This window comes from Nyctibius grandis, chromosome Z (assembly GCF_013368605.1).
Source record: "Nyctibius grandis isolate bNycGra1 chromosome Z, bNycGra1.pri, whole genome shotgun sequence".
Classification (NCBI taxonomy): domain Eukaryota; kingdom Metazoa; phylum Chordata; class Aves; order Nyctibiiformes; family Nyctibiidae; genus Nyctibius; species Nyctibius grandis.
Genome location: NC_090695.1, coordinates 43,816,765 through 43,835,525, shown reverse-complemented (window position 1 = coordinate 43,835,525; position 18,761 = coordinate 43,816,765). Strand labels below are relative to the sequence as shown.

Here is an 18,761-nt window from a genome sequence, read left to right as displayed (position 1 = left end):
TTAATAAACTGCCTCTTGATTTTCCTGATTGTACTAAACAATTTTCTGTAATAGCCTATTACTACTTTTAGGCCATTAATTTGCTGAAATGCCTAGCTAAAATCTGACTTTCCAACAGTGTTAAGAATGAAGTAAGCATGTGCTAGCTTGTAGCATAAGAATATGATTCTTATTAATGACTTAACAAACCAATTACCTCATAATGCATTAATGTGCTAGTTTGCAAGTATTTCAAAACTGCTCCGATTTTTTTTAGGTACTAGTGTCTTTATGAGGCATTAGTGAAGATGCGCTTTCCAAAATACATGCAAAGTTAGTCTTTGCCACTTGGACTCAGTGATCTTCAACATCAAAGTTTCATCATTAATAGTAACATACATTTTCTTCTGATTGAGTACAAGTTCAATAACCAATAAGTTTTTTGCTAAATAAGCCTAAGTGCAAACTCAATGCATTAAAAGCCATTCCCCTGAGAAGTGATCTCTAATAGGCAAACCAACAAGATGAATAACCTAAGTGAAAGAGAGGGAGTATGACAGCACATTACTTTTCAGGGTATTTTTGTGATGTTTATAAAAGAGACTTTGTAAGTTCAGATTTTTTGTTCCTCAGTATTTCGAATGAGAACTGAAATGTAGCTATTAGAAAGACCTAATTAGAACAAGTATTAACATCATAGAATCACAGAATGTCCTGAGTTGGAAGGGACCCACAAGGATCATCGAGTCCAACTCCTGTCCCAGCATAGGACAACCCCAGAACTCACACCATGTGTCTGACGGCATTGTCCAAAGGCTTCTTGAATGCTGTCAGGCTTGGTGCCATGACTGCTTCCCTGGGGAGCCTGTTCCAGTGCTCCACCACCCTCTGGGTGAAGAACCTGAGTGAAGAACCTGTTAATTGCTTTCCCATCATGGTTAAGTTTACTCATCAATATAGTGTCCTTAGGTCCTTCAAAAATTAGTTGCTTTTCACAAGTACTATAACCCAAATCTTAATGCTGGAAAAGTTTGGATTTTTGCCAGATATTAATTTCTTCAGAGACCCTTAAAGCTATTGACCTCTTTTTTTTCCAGCAGCAGTAACTGAGAATTAAAGCTGAAGAAATTCTTCTATTTGGAGATCATTGGACTAGGCTGTGTAATTGCTTTAGTCTCATGTTTCCACTTGGGCTTTCTTTAATAAAAATCTTTAAATATATTATACATACTTATTTTTATAACAATATAACATTTTATCACCCCTTCAATATCTGGCAACTTCTTGTGTTTATTCTCTATTTTTCTCGATGAAGGTATTTTACTTCCAAGACTCACATATGGCCGATGCAAAATAACACAAGTATAATTAGACCTGGATTTTTTTCTTTTTTTTCCCTAAAGAAAGTCATTTACCATAAAATTTCAAAATAGGAAAAACACACATACTTGGGCATTCTTGCATCTGTAACAACCATAGCCCTGCTAAATTCCACTTTTACATCCAAGGGCTGCAAGATATGTTGAGATGAATATTTCAGCTTCCGAGCTTCTTGCCAGTTCTCATCTAGAAAAGCAAAGAAAACCTACACTTTAATTCTGTGATACGTGTAATGAGAAAGAATCTCTTTCAATGTTTAAAGTATCTCATATTAGTTAGTATATATTGCTAAAAATTCAGGTGACAATCTCTTTTACAGCTCTATCAATACACGTACATTATATAAGATTCGAACTTCAGACATAGAAGACTAAATGATTGCTACTGTTCACACCCCAACAGCTACCCCATCCATGCTGCAGACTTCTAAGTGCCCAATTCTTAACATGCATGGTACTGAGAGTTTAAGCTCTGGATTCTCCTCTGGAACCAGAGGGTTAAGAATTAAATGCTTAAGACTTGTCTGGTTCTGACTCTATATTGTTAGCTCCTAAACCACTAGTAAAACTTTCCTTCAATAAGGGATTCTGATCCTTTCTTTACCCTCACAAAATGATGAAATCTACTCATGGATTCTGCTTTAAAGTTGGAGGGAAGCAAGGAAAAGGCACTGGAGGAAAATATCATAAACAATTTAATTACACTTTTATATTTATCACACAACAAATCAAATGAGACACCTTCAAAAATAAGGAATTTATTGTAAGTTTATCTATTTAGCAAAAGCTAAGGTTTGAATCTAAGGCCTAAAGGTATGTTTTGGAAATTCATAACATCTTCATAGGACTGAGTTTAGAACACAAGTTTAAAGAAGTATGTTCCAAAGATTCTCCAGTGCTTCAGCTAAAAATATAAAAGGCATATCAACGACCAAAATATTTTTACTCGTATAGAGAAAGATTACTTCCATGAATACTTACCATGTTTGCTGTACAGTAACTGTATACTGCTGAGCTGGATATCAAAACTGTCATAAGCTCTTGACATTATATCTTCAATAGTGCTTTGCCCTAGTTTGAGTTCCGATAAATCAGAACGACTTTTGCTTTTCATCTTAAAAACAGCCACAAAAAAGCATAAATCAATTTCAAAAAATATTCAAAGCACTTATTCTACAAATACTTTATCCTACCACAACATAAGATTAAATCTAAAAGTCCTCATTATAAAAGGCACAGATTCTTACAAATATCGCAGCAGAGGAGATACCTAGAATTAATATCCTGTATCAAAACAAAAAGTGGAGAGTATTAAACTCCATTTCTTCTTCAAGAAAAGAAACAAAATAAAAAATGAACCAAAAATCAATGAAATTTTATACAATATATTTTGTATAGAATAATTTCCTTTAATAAGTGATTCATACACCAAAGTATAAAGTCTCAAACCCTTTGTAATGAATAGAATAATTTCAGGTTTTTTATATATAAAAATATTACTGCATTAATCACCTCAGAAACATGAAATCTATTTCTGAATCCTGCTGGATTCAGTTGTGGCATTAACCTGTTACATATTATCAAATAGAGTAAAAGGGAAAAGGGGGTTTGGACTGTTCATCATCAATGTTCAATGCCTTTGCTTTAATATCAGTCAATATCCCTTTGACTCAGCTTTGGGATGCCCATACTTCTTTGGTATTTCACATTTGTATGTGCCCTCTCTGCTATTCATCTCTGATGAAATGTGACTGTCCTCATCCCTAAATGTCTAATAATTTTTGATCCATATCTGTTTTTGTCAGACACAGATAATATTCAAGACAAGGTTCATAATTGTGAAACAAGTTAAAATACTAGTGTCTAAGACATAGCATTTCTTTTTTCAGTGCTACTGTACTATGACTACTTCTACATTAAAAATAACTTGCAGACTGAAAATTCAGAATTACCAAATTAATATTGCCTGTGTAACCTTAATTAATCCACTTATGTATCTGCATTGAGATACAGTTTTAATTTTATATGCCATTTTTCCCCTTGGGGCTTGACCTTATCCAGTACATGACTGAGGGAAAGACTATCTGTTTTGTATTAAAAATACTCATTCAATGACTGATCTATGTCTCACTTAAGTATATGTCACTCAAAGTGAAAACAGAATCATTAATCATATCCTGAGAGGCATCTAACTTTTCTCTTTTGGTATTGCCCAACTCCTTCATCTTGCTTTATAATTTCTATTAGAGGACAGGAACTAATCCAATAGTCACATTCACTATGAAAAATACTCAGCCATTTCAGAAAAAAAAAAATCCCACAGACACATTTACTGGAGTCTGACTTTGAAACATATTCTTCTATGTATTATTCTCAGAGTAATTTCCTATGGGTAGAGCAGAGGAGGTGGGCTGTTCTACTCTCCCATCCATTAGATCTAGGAGGCTGTGTCAAGCACTAACCAATATACAGATCGATTATTGAGCTCTACAAAGTGCCAACAACCAACTCGCATTCAGAGGAGCTGGTAAAATTATTAGTCACTGAAATAAGTGATGTGCTTGTAAATCCAAACTATTTTTAGTATCTACACAGCAATGTTTTCACTAATTCCACTTTCTGAAGCGCTCGATGTATTCTTTTTCAACAAAGCCAAGTGCAAGGTCCTGCACATGGGTTGGGGCAACCCCAAGTATCAATACAGGCTGGGGGATGAAGGGATTGAGAAGAACTCTGAGGAGAAGGACTTCAGGGTACTGGTGGATGAAAAGCTGGACATGAGTCCACAATGCACGCCCGCAGCCCAGAAAGTCAACTGTATCCTGGGCTGCATCAAAAGAAGTGTGGCCAGCAGGTCAAGGGAGGTGATTCTGCCCCTCTACTCCAGCTCTGGTGAGATCTCATGTGTCCAGCTCTGGAGTCCTCAGCACAGGAAAGACAGGGACCTGTTTGAATGGGTCCAGAGGAGGGCCACAAAAATGATCAGAGGGCTGGGGCGCCTCTAATATGAAGACAGGCTGAGAGAGTTGGGGTTGTTCAGCCTGGAGAAGAGAAGATTCCAGGCAGACCTTACTGTAGCTTTTCACTATATAAAGGGGGCTTCTAAGAAAGATGGGGACAGACTTTAGTAGGGCCTGTTGTGACAGGACAAGGGGTAATGGTTTTAAACTGAAAGAAGTTAGGTTCAGACTAGATACAACGAAGAAATTCTTTACGATAAGGGTGGTGAAACACTGGAACAAGTTGCCCAGAGAGGTGGCAGATGCCCCATATCCCTGGAAACATTCTAGGTCAGGTTGGACATGGCTCTGAGCAACCTGATCCATTTGAAGACGTCCCTGCTCATAGCAGAGGGGTTGGACTAGATGACCTTTAAAGGTCTCTTCCAACACAAACCATTCTGTGATTCTAACTGAAACCCATATGCTCAGAAAGTCAGTCTGTGGCAGAGACATAGAAAACTTCACTTTAGCAAGATTTTAAGCTTTGAAATAAATTCTCATTAAAAAAGCAGATAAGGCAATCTAAACAGATAGTAAGTGGCAGAATCATTCTTACCCAGAGTACAAGTAAAAAAAAAAAAAAAAATTGAATTGCCTGTACACATGTGAGATCATTTGTCCTGAAAGAACACAAGTTCACCAATGAGTAAGAAGACTGCTAATAATTTGTAGGAACAGTCTCTTCTATGATTTTATAGTGCTAAATTATAATTTTAAATACATCATTAAACTACCTTTTTGACTCTTCCCCTGCATGAAGTATCTCAAACATCTCTAATTTTATCCAAGTTATTTTATAAATGGCCAATATGTTTACTTTTCTTATTTTAAAGTGAACTGCATGACAAAAAGGTAATTGATACAAGAATAATAGTAATATTAAAAATAAGAAGATCATTTAATCATGTAATTAAAGAGTTTACTATTTTATATTCTAAGGTAAAAAATTGTTAGACATTTTCCACATAATAGTTCAAAGCATCAACAGTGGTTTCATTCCAGGGGAGGATTCTTTTCTAACAATTCTTTTGGGTTGAAAGAACCTACTCAGAAGAGTTTAGAAAGCAGTTTAAAACAAATACTTAATACATGAACTGCAAGAGGAACTTTTACTTAACCAGTACCACAAAATACAAATTAAGAAACTGGAAATCACATAAAAGCCAAAATATCATTTTTGGTAAGATAAATACATACCTTAAGACTACCAAGATCCAGAAGTAGCAAATTTGATGTACAGTCATAGAATCCTCTTTGTGGAACAATGATGTATGAAGCCATGAGGTTAATTTTGAGGTCAAGAACTTTCTGGGTTTCAATAATATACAACAAACCTGAAAAATAATATAATTTATAAATATAAACAAAGTAATCCATACAGAAGCTATGGAATTAAAAGAAGCTATAAAAAGAAAATCAAGTCTAACTTCAAATGAGTTGTGAATGCTAGATAACGAAGTTTAATTGCAAGTACAGATGCTCTTCAGATTTCTTCTGAACCAGTAATTATAGGTAGTCTTTAAAGAAGCACCAAGTAGATGAAATGATGATAGCAAACAATATTAATGGACAAGTAGAGACATCAACACGACACATGGAAATCCAGAAAAGTTTCATACTGAGCCAAGATGAAATGATAAGAACTGGTATGTATGTGTACTGCAACTTGGCAGTTGCTGAGTTAACCCATTGTGCTCTGTAGACTCAGAAATTTAATTGTTCTAGAAGTTATTGGGAGTATCGAACTGCACTGGCCAAACTGCTAGTGTTGTTACTACTGAGATACTGAAGTTTACACTGAGTCTGCTGACAAGCATCTCCATCTTGAGATGCCAGAGACCAGCAAATATAAGATCTTACAAAAATTCTTTAAAACTCATGCAATTAGTTGGGAAATTCAGACTGTCAGAACATTTGAGATCAGTTTCTGGTTTTTAGCTCATCTGAAGAAGAATGAATGGTCTTGCTTCAAGTCAGCACTGAAAACTGCCATAGGATGCAGCCACAACCCATTCAATGTTAACCAGGTGCAACAAGCTGATTATCACAGAAGTAGAGATAATAAATTATGAAGATGACAACATGACACTGTAGCACACCCACACTGGTAAGAGAGCAATTAAAATTGTTCCAACATTATCAAAGGTTGTCCTGCCACAGGAGAGCTAGATTAGTTAATGGAGAAGTGGATGGCAACCACATTTCAGGATTTGCAAGATAAAATAACTTGGATTAATAAAGAGATTAAATTTTTTTTTCAGTTTTCAATGCCTAACTATATTTGAGTGATGTAGAAAGTTCAAAAAACGACTTTTTTCCTTCATTTGGGAAGAGAACGTAGCTGAGTCCATATATTGAACTCTGGGAAATTAAGCTTTTGTAATGTCTTTCAGTGGTGCTGAAAATCATAACTATTTTGGTGTAGCAAGTTCCTTCACTTCTGCAGTTCACAGTTCCCCCATATTCTCCAGCTATGTTCTACTGCTTGAAAGAAAAGTGTCAAGAATTCTTTCCTGAGAAGGACTGCAAGTCTTAACATATTAATTATATTGATATGTTTCCACCTTTTTTATTCTACCTCTGAGATTAGCATAGTCTCCTGCAACAGAATATTCTGCAGATCAAACCTTCTTCCCATGGTAATTTTTTGAGTCTCAGACAAGATTTTACAAGCAATGCACAGCATATTTTTAGAAATTCCCATCAGCCTTCTCATTTGTGAGTGGAACAAGCTTTTAGATTACTATGGGCAACTCAGCATTCTTGTGAAGGTAAGAGTCACTGGATATACCTCTAAAGTAATGCTATGCTTAAATTATAATAGACACGTAGCATGATTTCATATTTTCACAAAAAATGAATCATGATCAGAATCACAGTATTCGGTGGGAATGAGCAGAGAATCAAGCGTATTGAATCTAAGCAAATTTTTATCAAATTAATCTCAGGAATGAACTGTGGTATCAATATATTCAGTATTGCTGGAAAAGTTTCTGATAGAAAAAACAAGGAAGTTGATCCACCTAAATTTGACTGGTTAATCTGACATTAGTTCTTAATTAGACAGTTCAGTCAAAGAACCGAAGAACAGAAACATAATTGATGCCTGATTTCATTCCTGATATTAGTTTGATAAAAGCAATCAATTAAATATACGTTATGCTTCAGTTTTCTGTAAATTTCACTTATTATCACTGAGTATTCATATTTTTAAATGTACAATTTAAATATTAATAGGTTACAAATTTAAATGAGGTTAAAAAACACATTCATTGTAGGGGTTTTTTTTTTTCCTTTTTAAAAAAGATTTTATATATGAAATCTCCCCTTAGCATCCTCTCCCATCCACAGTCAGAGACAGGACACTGCACTGGACACACCTCTGATCTCAAAAGCCTCAGACATCCTTAATGGAACAAGTTAATTCCACAAATCTCAGCGTTAGTTTTAAAAGTATTCACTATTTTCATTCATGTGTCAAAATATAAGATCTCTAGACATAAAAAGCTAGGATGAAAACTAGAGGCGTCTTTAATGCTCAGTAAGTGGAATACAGATAAATATAGTTTATATGACTTGATCTGACAATCCAGATCAAAATCAACATTCATCAAGGAATAAAGAAAGCGGAAAACACTTACACAAAGGCAGATAGTGTGCTGAAAAGCAACAACTCTGGAAAGAATTTAGGGGTTTCATTAGAGAACCAATATCTCAGTATGCTTTGTAATAGATAGAAGAATTCAGCTTATTTAGGTGTTCTGTTAGAAAGCTATGACTTGGATCCATGCACCTCCATATGGAAAGAGATAATATTGTCATGCTCCTAGAATCTAAAATTTGTCTGAGTGTGCAATGAGAAGAGCATACAGCACTTGCCTGTTGATGTTTTTTCACGGAACTCTTCAAGCTTCATCAGAGTTGCTGATGTCAGTTGCTCTAAATGTACATCTTTTGGAGGCCTGAAGAAAGCCACTAAGCTATTTATTGTCATCTGTTAAAATAAAGCAAAAATAATACATGGCAAATTTGCTATTAAGTAAGATTTTTCAAGATTTATAACTTATTCAAATATTTCCTTACCGCATCATATACTATTTCCAGTGGTTGTGATTCTACTCTAAGCCTCTGATCTGCTTTCTCATCCAAAGGATTAGTCTCAAACGTTATGCTTAAGAGCGAGGTACTCTCATCTGAATAGACTGTTCGAGAAGATAAGAGACAGGGTGTACACTGTTCTCGGGACATGCCTGTAACTTCAAGTGAGGTAATTTTTGTTTCAAATCTGTAAACAAAGGTAAACAGCATGTTCAGATGTAATACCCATCTGGCTAGGTACAATTAAATTGTAAGAGTATAAGGAATGAGCTGAAAGAAAAAAAAAAAAAAGCAAACAAAACAACAACATATCTCTACACTACCTCAAATATAAATAGCTAAGTCTAAGGATATAACACATATATCCATGTGTTAACTGCTTTCCATTTCATTATCTTTTGTGTCTATTAGCCACCCTTGAGTAAATAAAAACGGAGATTCAAGTTACTCACTTCATACACTTTTCATGAGGACAGGTGTCAGGGCAGGGAAAAGACATGCAAATGGGAATTCTGTAGTACAAGCTCAGGAATTAGATGGCACAGTTTATACTGGGGAATAGAGATACAGCAGAGAGGGAAGGGTTCGAGTGCAAAGAAATAAAAGAAACACCACAAGAGAAGCACAAGATTAATAGCTTCATTACTCTGATCAAGTATTTTTTAGGTGTCAGATTTATTTTTTTCCAATACACTGTCTACCTCTTTAACTGCTCTCAGTTGAAGATCTTTATCTCCCAACACTCAAAGGAAAGTGTTTCACTGTAAAAATATAACATTTTCTTCCCTTTTTCTCAGTATGATAGCATTATCAGGGCCATTTAGATGCACAGGAGAACAAACAGAAAAGGTGCAAACAAAACTCAAAAAAAATTATGCATAAAACTCAGCAAGATCAATAGTGTCTTAATATCATACATAGATTACAGTAATATAACCGAAAGTAGAGGCAACAAGGTATAAAACAGGCAGGCTACCCTCCCCCCCAATTAAGTCATTACATTTGAAACGGAAACAAAACATTTCAATCGCTGCTTTTCATCATCTACTGTGAGAGCACAAAACCAAGCCAAAATCATCAGTTACAGCCTTATTCTGCAAATCTAAAAGCTCAACTGAAAACTCAAGAACTTTTCAGCCATGTTAAATGCCTACACTCAACCGGTTACAAGATCACCTTGCTCAGATTAAGTTTCGAAAGGAGTAACACTCACTTTTCAAAGCCAGAAACAAGTTAGTAACAAGTTAGTAACAAGCAACACCTGGGTTGCTTGTATGTAACAAGGATAAACTGGAAAAAAAAGGAGAAAATCTGTATTGGCACAAAACATTCTGAAGATGGAGAGAACTTAATCATGGAAACAGTATCCATTCACTTTGTCTATCAGTTGCAGGATGATTCTGCTCCCAAACTGCACAAGAAATTACACTGAGAAACGGAAGTTAAACACCATAACAAAGCCTTAAAATGCCTATTAGCTGTCATCAATATTTCATGAGGAGCAAAAATAGTTTGATAAAGAAAGTTCACCTTATTGCTTGTGCACCTGGTCTTTGGGTAAATACTGTACTCAAGCCAGTTAATGCAAATTCTACTAGCTCAGGAGTTTGCTTGTTTTCTCTTATGGATATAGACATGCTTAATAACTTCACAGAGAACTTCATGGCTTCATACTAGATATGCAGGAAAAACAACAACAGTGAATTATAAAATATGTTAATACACATTTTTATGCAGTTTATGAAGAAGTGAAAACCACAAATACAAGTTTGATACTATCTTTCTAGTGCTATAAAGAGCTTGTTTCATAGCTGGTGTAAAAGTCACTCCCAAATAGTTATAACAAAGAGGCAGGGTTAGAGTAACAGTATGCTTAAAAAACATGTCTTTGATGTCTCTACACCACATTTTGAGATAAAGGGCCTCTAACATCGAGCTAGAAGGCAGTCCATTGTACAGTACATGGTATCTCACATAAAGATGACTTACCAGACTATATCTGAATGGTTAAAAAAAAATGTTGCTCTTCCCCACTACAGTCCTTCAATCACCTCTTTCCTTACGTACTCACCTAGTCTATCTCACCTACTATCACTCATATTTAAGATTCCAGTGAACCACCTAGTGCACTTTCTTTAAAGGTTTCTGAATATAAGAGCATATATGAAGCTTTTCATAACTTAATCAACAATACATTACTTACATTATTTTATTCTAGCTTGAGTGAGCGAAATTTCATTCTGAATCTCTTCAGAATACCCAAAGTAAGCTCTATAACCATTCTCCTGAAACTACATCTAAGGATACTCTGTTCTGCACAAAGTCAGCATGCAGTAACTTAATTAAAAAGTGTCAGAACAGTTATTCAAAATAGAGACAGAGCTTCTAGTAATTTTACAAGTGCTTTCCTATCATCTTTAGATTTCTGTTAGTAGATAACAAAAATGGGAGCACCTGCCGGAGAGCTCCCAGGATCGAGGGACCCCTGTACTCTGCCCCTCTCAGGTGGAAAACGATAACCTAGAGGAGAGGAGTGAGTGGAGGCAAGTCTATGGCTGTGGCAAAAGGCGAGTGCCCTCCTTGCCTATCTTGCCTCCACAGGTGCCTCTGAGCAATAGATATGAAGCCCTAATGGAATACAGCCGGTCCAATGGGGATGTGGTGGAGAGGCAACCTATATCAGAGGTCCCACCACAGTCAGAAAAATCTGACAGGCGTATAGCTACCTCCTCCACAAGGAAGAAGAGAAGAGTTTTAGTGGTTGGAGACTCCTTCCTAAAGGGATCTGAGGGCCCAATATGCAGAGCTGACACCCATCACAGGGAGGTCTGCAGCCTGCCTGGAGCCTGAATCAGGGATATCACCAGGAAACTCCCCAACCTGGTGAAGGCCACAGACTACTACCCCCTGCTGATCTTCCAGACAGGTGGGGAAGAAGCTGCATCCCATAGTCTGAGGGGGATGAAGAAAGACTACAAGGCCCTAGGACGGTTGGTGAAAGAGTCTGGGGCACAAGTTGTTTTCTCCTCCCTCCTTCCATTTTCAGGTGATGACGTGGGATGGAATAGTAGGATTCTCTCTATTAACGCCTGGCTACGAGACTGGTGCTACAGGCAGGGCTTTGAGTTCTTTAATAATGGCTGGTTTTATAAGACAACAGGCATGACAGTGATACATGGGAAAGGCTTATGTCGTAGGGGCAAAAGGGTTCTGGGACAGGAATTAGCAGGGCTCATTCGGAGAGCTTTAAACTAGATTCGAAGGGGGATGGGGTAGTAGCTGGGCTTGCACCACTGGGGCAACGCTCTAGTGTTGAGGTAGACCAGGAGGCCTCCCATCCCCCTGGGGTGAAATCGGTGTGCTCAGCTCGCTCCCTGAAATGCCTGTACACCAATGTGCGCAGCATGGGGAATAAGCAGGAGGAGTTAGAAATCCGTGTTCGGTCGGGGGGCTATGATCTAGTGGCAATTACAGAGACTTGGTGCGACGCCTCGCATGACTGGAATGTGGTCATGAATGGCTATGTCCTGTTCAGGAAAGACAGGCCACTAAGGAGAGGTGGTGGAGTTGCTCTTTATGTGAGTGAGCAGCTAGAATGTATTGAGTTCTGTCCAGGGGCGGATCAGGAGCGACTTGAGAGTTTGTGGGTGCGAATTAAGGGGCAGGCTGGCAGGGGTGATACTGTTGTGGGTGTCTATTACAGGCCACCGGATCAGGATGAGGACGGTGATGAGGCCTTCTACAGGCAGCTGAGAGCAGTCTCGCAATTACAGGGCCTGGTTGTCGTGGGCGATTTCAACTACCCTGATATTTGCTGGGAGGCCTACTCAGCCAGCCATCCTCAGTCCAGGAGGTTCCTCCAGTGCATTGATGATAACTTTCTGATGCAAATGGTGGATGAGCCAACTAGGAGAGGAGCGCTGCTGGATCTTACCCTCACTAACAAGGAGAGGCTGGTTGAAGAGGTGAAGGTTGAGGGCAGCCTTGGTTGCAGTGACCATGAGATGGTAGAGTTCAGGATCTCATGTGGCAGGAACAGAATAGCTAGCAGAATCACAACCCTGAACTTCAGGAGGGCCAACTTTGGCCTTTTCAAGCAATTGCTAGGGGAAATCCCATGGGACAGGGTACTAGAAGGTAAGGGGGCCCAAGATAGTTGGTTAGCATTCAAGGACTGCTTCTTCCGAGCTCAAGATCAGAGCATCCCAGCAGGTAGGAAGTCAAGGAAGGGTACCAGGAGACCTGCATGGTTGAACAGGGAACTGCTGGGCAAACTCAAGTGGAAGAAGAGGGTGTACAGATCGTGGAAGGAGAGGCTGGCCACTTGGGAGGAATATAAGTCTGTTGTCAGAGGATGTAGGGAGGCAACTAGGAAAGCTAAGGCCTCCTTGCAATTAAACCTTGCAAGAGAGGTCAAGGACAACAGAAAGGGCTTCTTCAAATACATTGCAGGTAAAGCCAACACTAGAGGCAATGTAGGCCCACTGATGAATGAGGTGGGGGCCCTGGAGACAGAGGATAAAAAGAAGGCGGAGTTACTGAATGCCTTCTTTGCCTCTGTCTATACTGCTGGAGGCTGTCCTGAGGAGCCCCGGACCCCTGAGGCCTCAGAAGAAGTCAGGATAGAGGAGGAATCTGTCTTGGTTGATGAGGGCTGGGTCAGGGACCAATTAAACAATCTGGACGTCCATAAATCCATGGGCCCTGATGGGATGCACCCGCGGGTGCTGAGGGAGCTGGCGGAAGTCATTGCTAGGCCACTCTCCATCATCTTTGCTACGTCGTGGGCAACGGGGGAGGTGCCTGAGGACTGGAGGAAAGCGAATGTCACTCCAGTCTTCAAAAAGGGCAAGGAGGAGGACCCGGGTAACTATACACCGGTCAGCCTCACCTCCATCCCCGGAAAGGTGATGGAACAACTTGTTCTTGGTGCTGTCTCTAGGCACATCAAGGATCATTAGGGGCACTCAGCATGGCTTCACCAACGGGAAGTCATGCTCAACCAACTTGATAGCCTTTTATGAGGATGTTACCCGCTGGATAGATGATGGTAAAGCTGTGGATGTGGTCTATCTCGATTTCAGTAAAGCGTTTGACACGGTCTCCCACAGCATCCTCGCAGCTAAACTGGGGAAGCGTGGTCTGGATGATCGGGTAGTGAGGTGGATTGTGACCTGGCTGAAGGAAAGAAGCCAGAGAGTGGTGGTCAATGGGACAGAGTCCACTTGGAGGTCTGTGTCTAGCGGAGTCCCGCAAGGGTCGGTACTGGGACCAGTTCTATTCAATATATTCATTAATGACTTGGATGAGGGATTAGAGTGCGCTGTCAGCAAGTTCGCTGATGACACAAAACTGGGAGGAGTGGCTGATGCGCCGGAAGGCTGCGCAGCCATTCAGAGAGACCTGGACAGGCTGGAGAGTTGGGCGTGGAGAAATTTAATGAAATATAACAAGGGCAAGTGTAGAGTCCTGCATCTGGGCAAGAACAACCCCATGTACCAGTACAAGTTGGGGACAGACCTGTTGGAGAGCAGCGCAGGGGAAAGGGACCTGGGGTTCCTAGTGGACAACAGGATGACCATGAGCCAGCAGTGTGCCCTTGTGGCCGAGAAGGCCAATGGCATCCTGGGGTGTATTAGAAGGGGTGTGGTCAGCAGGTCGAGAGAGGTTCTCCTCCCCCTCTACTCTGCCCTGGTGAGGCCGCATCTGGAGTATTGTGTCCAGTTCTGGGCCCCTCAGTTCAAGAAGGACAGGGAACTGCTAGAGAGAGTCCAGCGCAGAGCCACAAAGATGATTAAGGGAGTGGAACATCTCCCTTATGAGGAGAGGCTGAGGGAGCTGGGTCTCTTTAGCTTAGAGAAGACGAGACTGAGGGGTGACCTCATTAATGTTTATAAATATGTAAAGGGCAAGTGTCATGAGGATGGAGCCAGGCTCTTCAGTGACATCCCTTGACAGGACGAGGGGCAATGGGTGCAAGCTGGAACACAGGAGGTTCCACATAAATATGAGGAAGAACTTCTTTACGGTGAGGGTGACCGAACACTGGAACAGGCTGCCCAGAGAGGTTGTGGAGTCTCCTTCTCTGGAGACATTCAAAACCCGCCTGGACGTGTTCCTGTGTGATATGGTCTAGGTAATCCTGCTCCGGCAGGGGGATTGGACTAGATGATCTTTCGAGGTCCCTTCCAATCCCTAACATTCTGTGATTCTGTGATAATGCTACCAATTGTTTGGTATCATAGTTGGTTATGACTTACTGATTTTGGAAGGGTTGGATCCACAGCTGTTTCACTATATCCAATTGCTGCATAAAGTTTAGCCTTCTCTTCAGGTGTCATCAGCTCTTCAAGACCTGTCACATTGCCAAAGGTTAGTTAAACTCAATATAGGTATCTGAAAAATGATCTGAAAAATGCAATTACTGTTATACACTTTACAGTGCTTGGTAGCTCTATAATGTACAGTAGATAGTGTCAACATTGTCCTGAATTAGTAAAAGCAAAAACTGAGGTTTAAAGCAAAGTCTTGAGTCTCCTAAAGCATGCTTTAAAATTCAATTATACTTTTACTCTGACCTACTCTATTTCCCACCTTGCTAGCAACAGAAGCAACCTTTTTGATCTACTTTGTGCTTTACATCCTTTACTAGGTGCCCTGTACTTAAGTGAACCAAACTCTAATACACTGCATGAAATAGCCAAATTATAAAATGAATGGAAGTAACATTGTTTACATTCCATTATCTGCTATTGTTTTCTACTGCTTTATTCAAATCCCAATACAGAGGACACCATGCAGACGAATGTGAAAACTGTGGCAGGAGAAAGCACAAACTGAAGACAGTTCAGAAAGACCTATGGAAGGAATTTTAAGATACCTCTGTAACACGCAATTAACGACTTAATCAGCAAAAAAAACACTAAGAGAAAATGCAAATGTCAATCATCTGGTAGTCCAAATATTAAACAAATCCAAAGTTCCATTGCTAGGGACCTATTATTCTAATAAGTCATTTTTAATAATAGAAAAAAATACGTATAAATGAACGTACTTGAACCCTTTACTTCTTGTTTTTGTTTATCCTTTTTTTCACCTGACCAGCGCCATATCCAACTAAACCAGCCACCAGAATTTTCATCATCTTGTTTTACTCCTGGTCTGTAGATTTTTAATCCAGCCTTAGTTGCCTGAAATTTAAAAAATACTCAAACAAGTCATTTTCTTCATGTTTCTTTCTTCATTTTCCTAAGAAAAATACAGACCCAGGACTTGCTCTAACACATCAAAACATCACTAGACAACCATCAGAAAGGTAATATGTTATTTTTTAGTTTTTCTTCTAATAACTTTTTCAAGAACACAGGTCATCATCAGACCGATTCTCACTTGCATAAAGTCAACCACCTTTATGAAAAAAAAAGAGCAAGCAAAATGTAGGTGATTTTAAGAAAATAAATGTTTCTTACCTAGCAGATTTTCTCCCTAGCCCTCACCACCCAAAAAAAATTCAAAAACATTATATTTCTGCTTTACATGACAACAATGCGCATATAAGGAATCATTAAAAATACACACATAAGCAATTAAATAGCCAGCACAGGCCAAATTTTAAATGATCCCTATATTTTTCATTTTAAGATAGATGTCCATAGTAATAATAAAAAAAATCATGACACTTGTAATAGAATATTCACTCTAAGGGCTATAGAAAACTATTCCAGGATCTGACACATATAGTTATAACAGTAAGGAAACCCTCCCTTCTCCCACATTCATTATTTAAACAGCTAGGGGATGTCCTGTCTGATGCCAGGGATGATTCCAATATCACAGAAAGTGCAAACTACATCCACACTTGACCACTGAAAGTCTGGCATAAGGGATGGCAAATGACCATCAAGCAATCTAAGAGACAAAGAAGTTCTCAAAACTATAGTGGACCACACAAACTAATTATTTTTCTCCATGACTAATATGATCCAAAAAGATATAAACACTTGCAGATAAGCCCTGAATTTAGAGATGGTCTAGTGAACGTGATACCCAAAGTGAGTGTGACAGGGATCCCTTCTCAGCATTCAAAAAATCCAAGATCTCTCTGCAACACAATTAGGGAAAATAGATGGCTATAAATCAGAACTTTTTAGGGACTTGTCACATCTATTCACCTGCAGGCCAACAGAAGGCAGGAGTCAGCAGAAAAACAAAGGCTTCTGAACTGACACTATTGCCTGGCAGAAAAGGACATGGGGGTGTTGACTGATAACCGGCTGAATATGAGCCAGCAGGGTGCCCAGGTGGCCAAGGCAGGAGCAGCATCCTGGCTTGTATCAGAAATAGTGTGGCCAGCAGGACTAGGGGAGTGATGGTCCCCCTGTACTTGGCACTGGTGAGGCCGCACCTTGAATACTGTGTTCAGTTTTGGGCCCCTCACTACATGAAAGACATTGAGGTGCAGGAGCGTGTCCAGAGAAGGGCAACAAAGCTGGTGAAGGGTCTAGAGCACAAGTCTTATGAGGAGCAGCTGAGGGAACTGGGGTTGTTTAGTCTGGAGAAAAGGAGGCTGAGGGGAGACCTTATCACTCTATACAACTACCTGAAAGGAGGTTGTAGCGAGGCAGGTGTTGGTCTCTTCTCCCAGGTAACAAGTGATAGGACAAGAGGAAATGGCCTCAAGTTATGCCAAGGGAGGTTTAGACTGGATATCAGGAAAAATTTCTTCACTGAAAGGGTTATCAAGCATTGGAACAGGCTGCCCATGGAAGTAGTTGAGTTACCATCCCTGGAGACATTTAAGACACATGTAGATGTGGTGCTTAGGGACATGGTTTAGTGGTGGCCTTGGCACTGTTAGGTTAACAGTTGGATTTGATGATCTTAAAGGTCCTTTCCAACCAAAACAATTCTATGATTCTGTTGATTCATATCAGAGAGATGATGCAGAAAGTCAGCTAAACAACACAAGGCCTCAAAAAGTTTGAACAAAAACCTCCAAAGTCCTCATTATAAAGGATACCAAGTCATCAAGCAGATGTTACAGAGCAAAACAGTCCAAGAAAAGAATGGACAGAGCCTTAAGAAAAAAAAAGTCTGAAATCAGAGGTTTCTAGGACACCAAGGAGTTGGTGTCGGAAGGACAACTGTCATAGAGAAAAAACTGATTCTTAAAGCTATGATTTTCAACATGTCTGAGACCGCCACTCACACCAGAGTCCAAGGTAAGAACAGCTACAGAGAGAAGGGAGGGGAACTATACTTCTGCAAGGATGAAGAAAACATTTGTGCAGTATGGGAATTAAAAAATTTCCTAAAGAAATCCTGTTGAGCTTTCCCTGTCCTCAATTTACAATGGTTTAGCAATGAATGCAGTCATAGTCTGTGGAAAGATTACTCAGCAAGGTAAACTGTTTTGACTAAAAGAAAGGGAGAACCAAGAGCGTCATCTTGTATTCTGATTTAAGTGAATCATCTACAAAGTCTTCTCTACATTGAAAGCACAAAATTTCTCAAGGTATCTGATACAGAGACTTGATGTTTGGCTCACTGAAGCTGGTGTTTGGTACTTAGGGCACCAGTGATGAAGATTAAAAAGAGGACTCAGGTTTGGAAAATAAAGTTCTTGCTACAAAGTCCCCAGAAAAGCAGATGGTACTGCCTTCACAAATGTGAGTTCTGGGGAGCTTGATTTCAAGGTCTAGAGAAAACCAAGCCCTTGAATTTCAACTCTAAGGTAGGTTTTTAAAAAACAACTCTTAACAAACACTAGGGTCCTTTATCTGGTTTTACTCAGCCCACATCTAAAGGGTGTCCCTTTAAATTCCTAGCAGACGTAACTGTCAGGATACCAAGCTAGTAGTAGATTTAGCTCTTACAAGTCCTTTACAACTTTTTGCAGAGGTATGATCTGATAATAAGACAGATGGGATCTGACAGATAGATGGAGGTAGAACACAGTTCAGAATCACCGTGACCTGATTTTCAATACTTGGAAATAAATTCAGAGAGTTAGCTAGCAGATCTTTCAAGATGCTTTTCTAACACTTTTCAAATGCAAGGCTTAAAGCCCAAACAAATGAAACTTCATCTGCTTGCAACCGACTTTGAAGCGCTACAGAAACCTATCTTAAAACTCAGGACTGGAAAGCGGTCAGGAATGCAATATGATATAACCTTTTGTAAGCAGCATGGTCACACTGCAGAAAAGAACAAAACTAGACAGGAAATTCTTTGGGATCTCCCTCACCTTGCAAAAAGTAGGAAGAAAAAGAAAGTACATGGTGCAAGACAAACATGCCAAAAT

The 18,761-nt window shown here is 39.4% G+C and overlaps 1 protein-coding gene across 2 annotated transcripts in view; it reads right to left on the bottom strand.

The window, feature by feature from the left end:
- The window catches only part of VPS13A (vacuolar protein sorting 13 homolog A), a 133,158-nt gene that overhangs the window by 92,305 nt on the left and 22,092 nt on the right, over positions 1–18,761 (bottom strand). Inside the window, exons 15-22 of one of the 2 annotated variants that reach the window (XM_068423411.1) lie at positions 15,513–15,648; positions 14,719–14,813; positions 9,989–10,131; positions 8,444–8,645; positions 8,240–8,354; positions 5,558–5,694; positions 2,340–2,472; positions 1,428–1,545 (exon numbers count right to left, since the gene is read on the bottom strand). In XM_068423411.1, coding sequence (XP_068279512.1) covers positions 1,428–1,545; positions 2,340–2,472; positions 5,558–5,694; positions 8,240–8,354; positions 8,444–8,645; positions 9,989–10,131; positions 14,719–14,813; positions 15,513–15,648 — 1,079 coding nt within the window. Of the gene's footprint in view, positions 1–1,427; positions 1,546–2,339; positions 2,473–5,557; positions 5,695–8,239; positions 8,355–8,443; positions 8,646–9,988; positions 10,132–14,718; positions 14,814–15,512; positions 15,649–18,761 lie in introns of those variants that run through there. The other variant, XM_068423413.1, reaches the window with a different exon arrangement.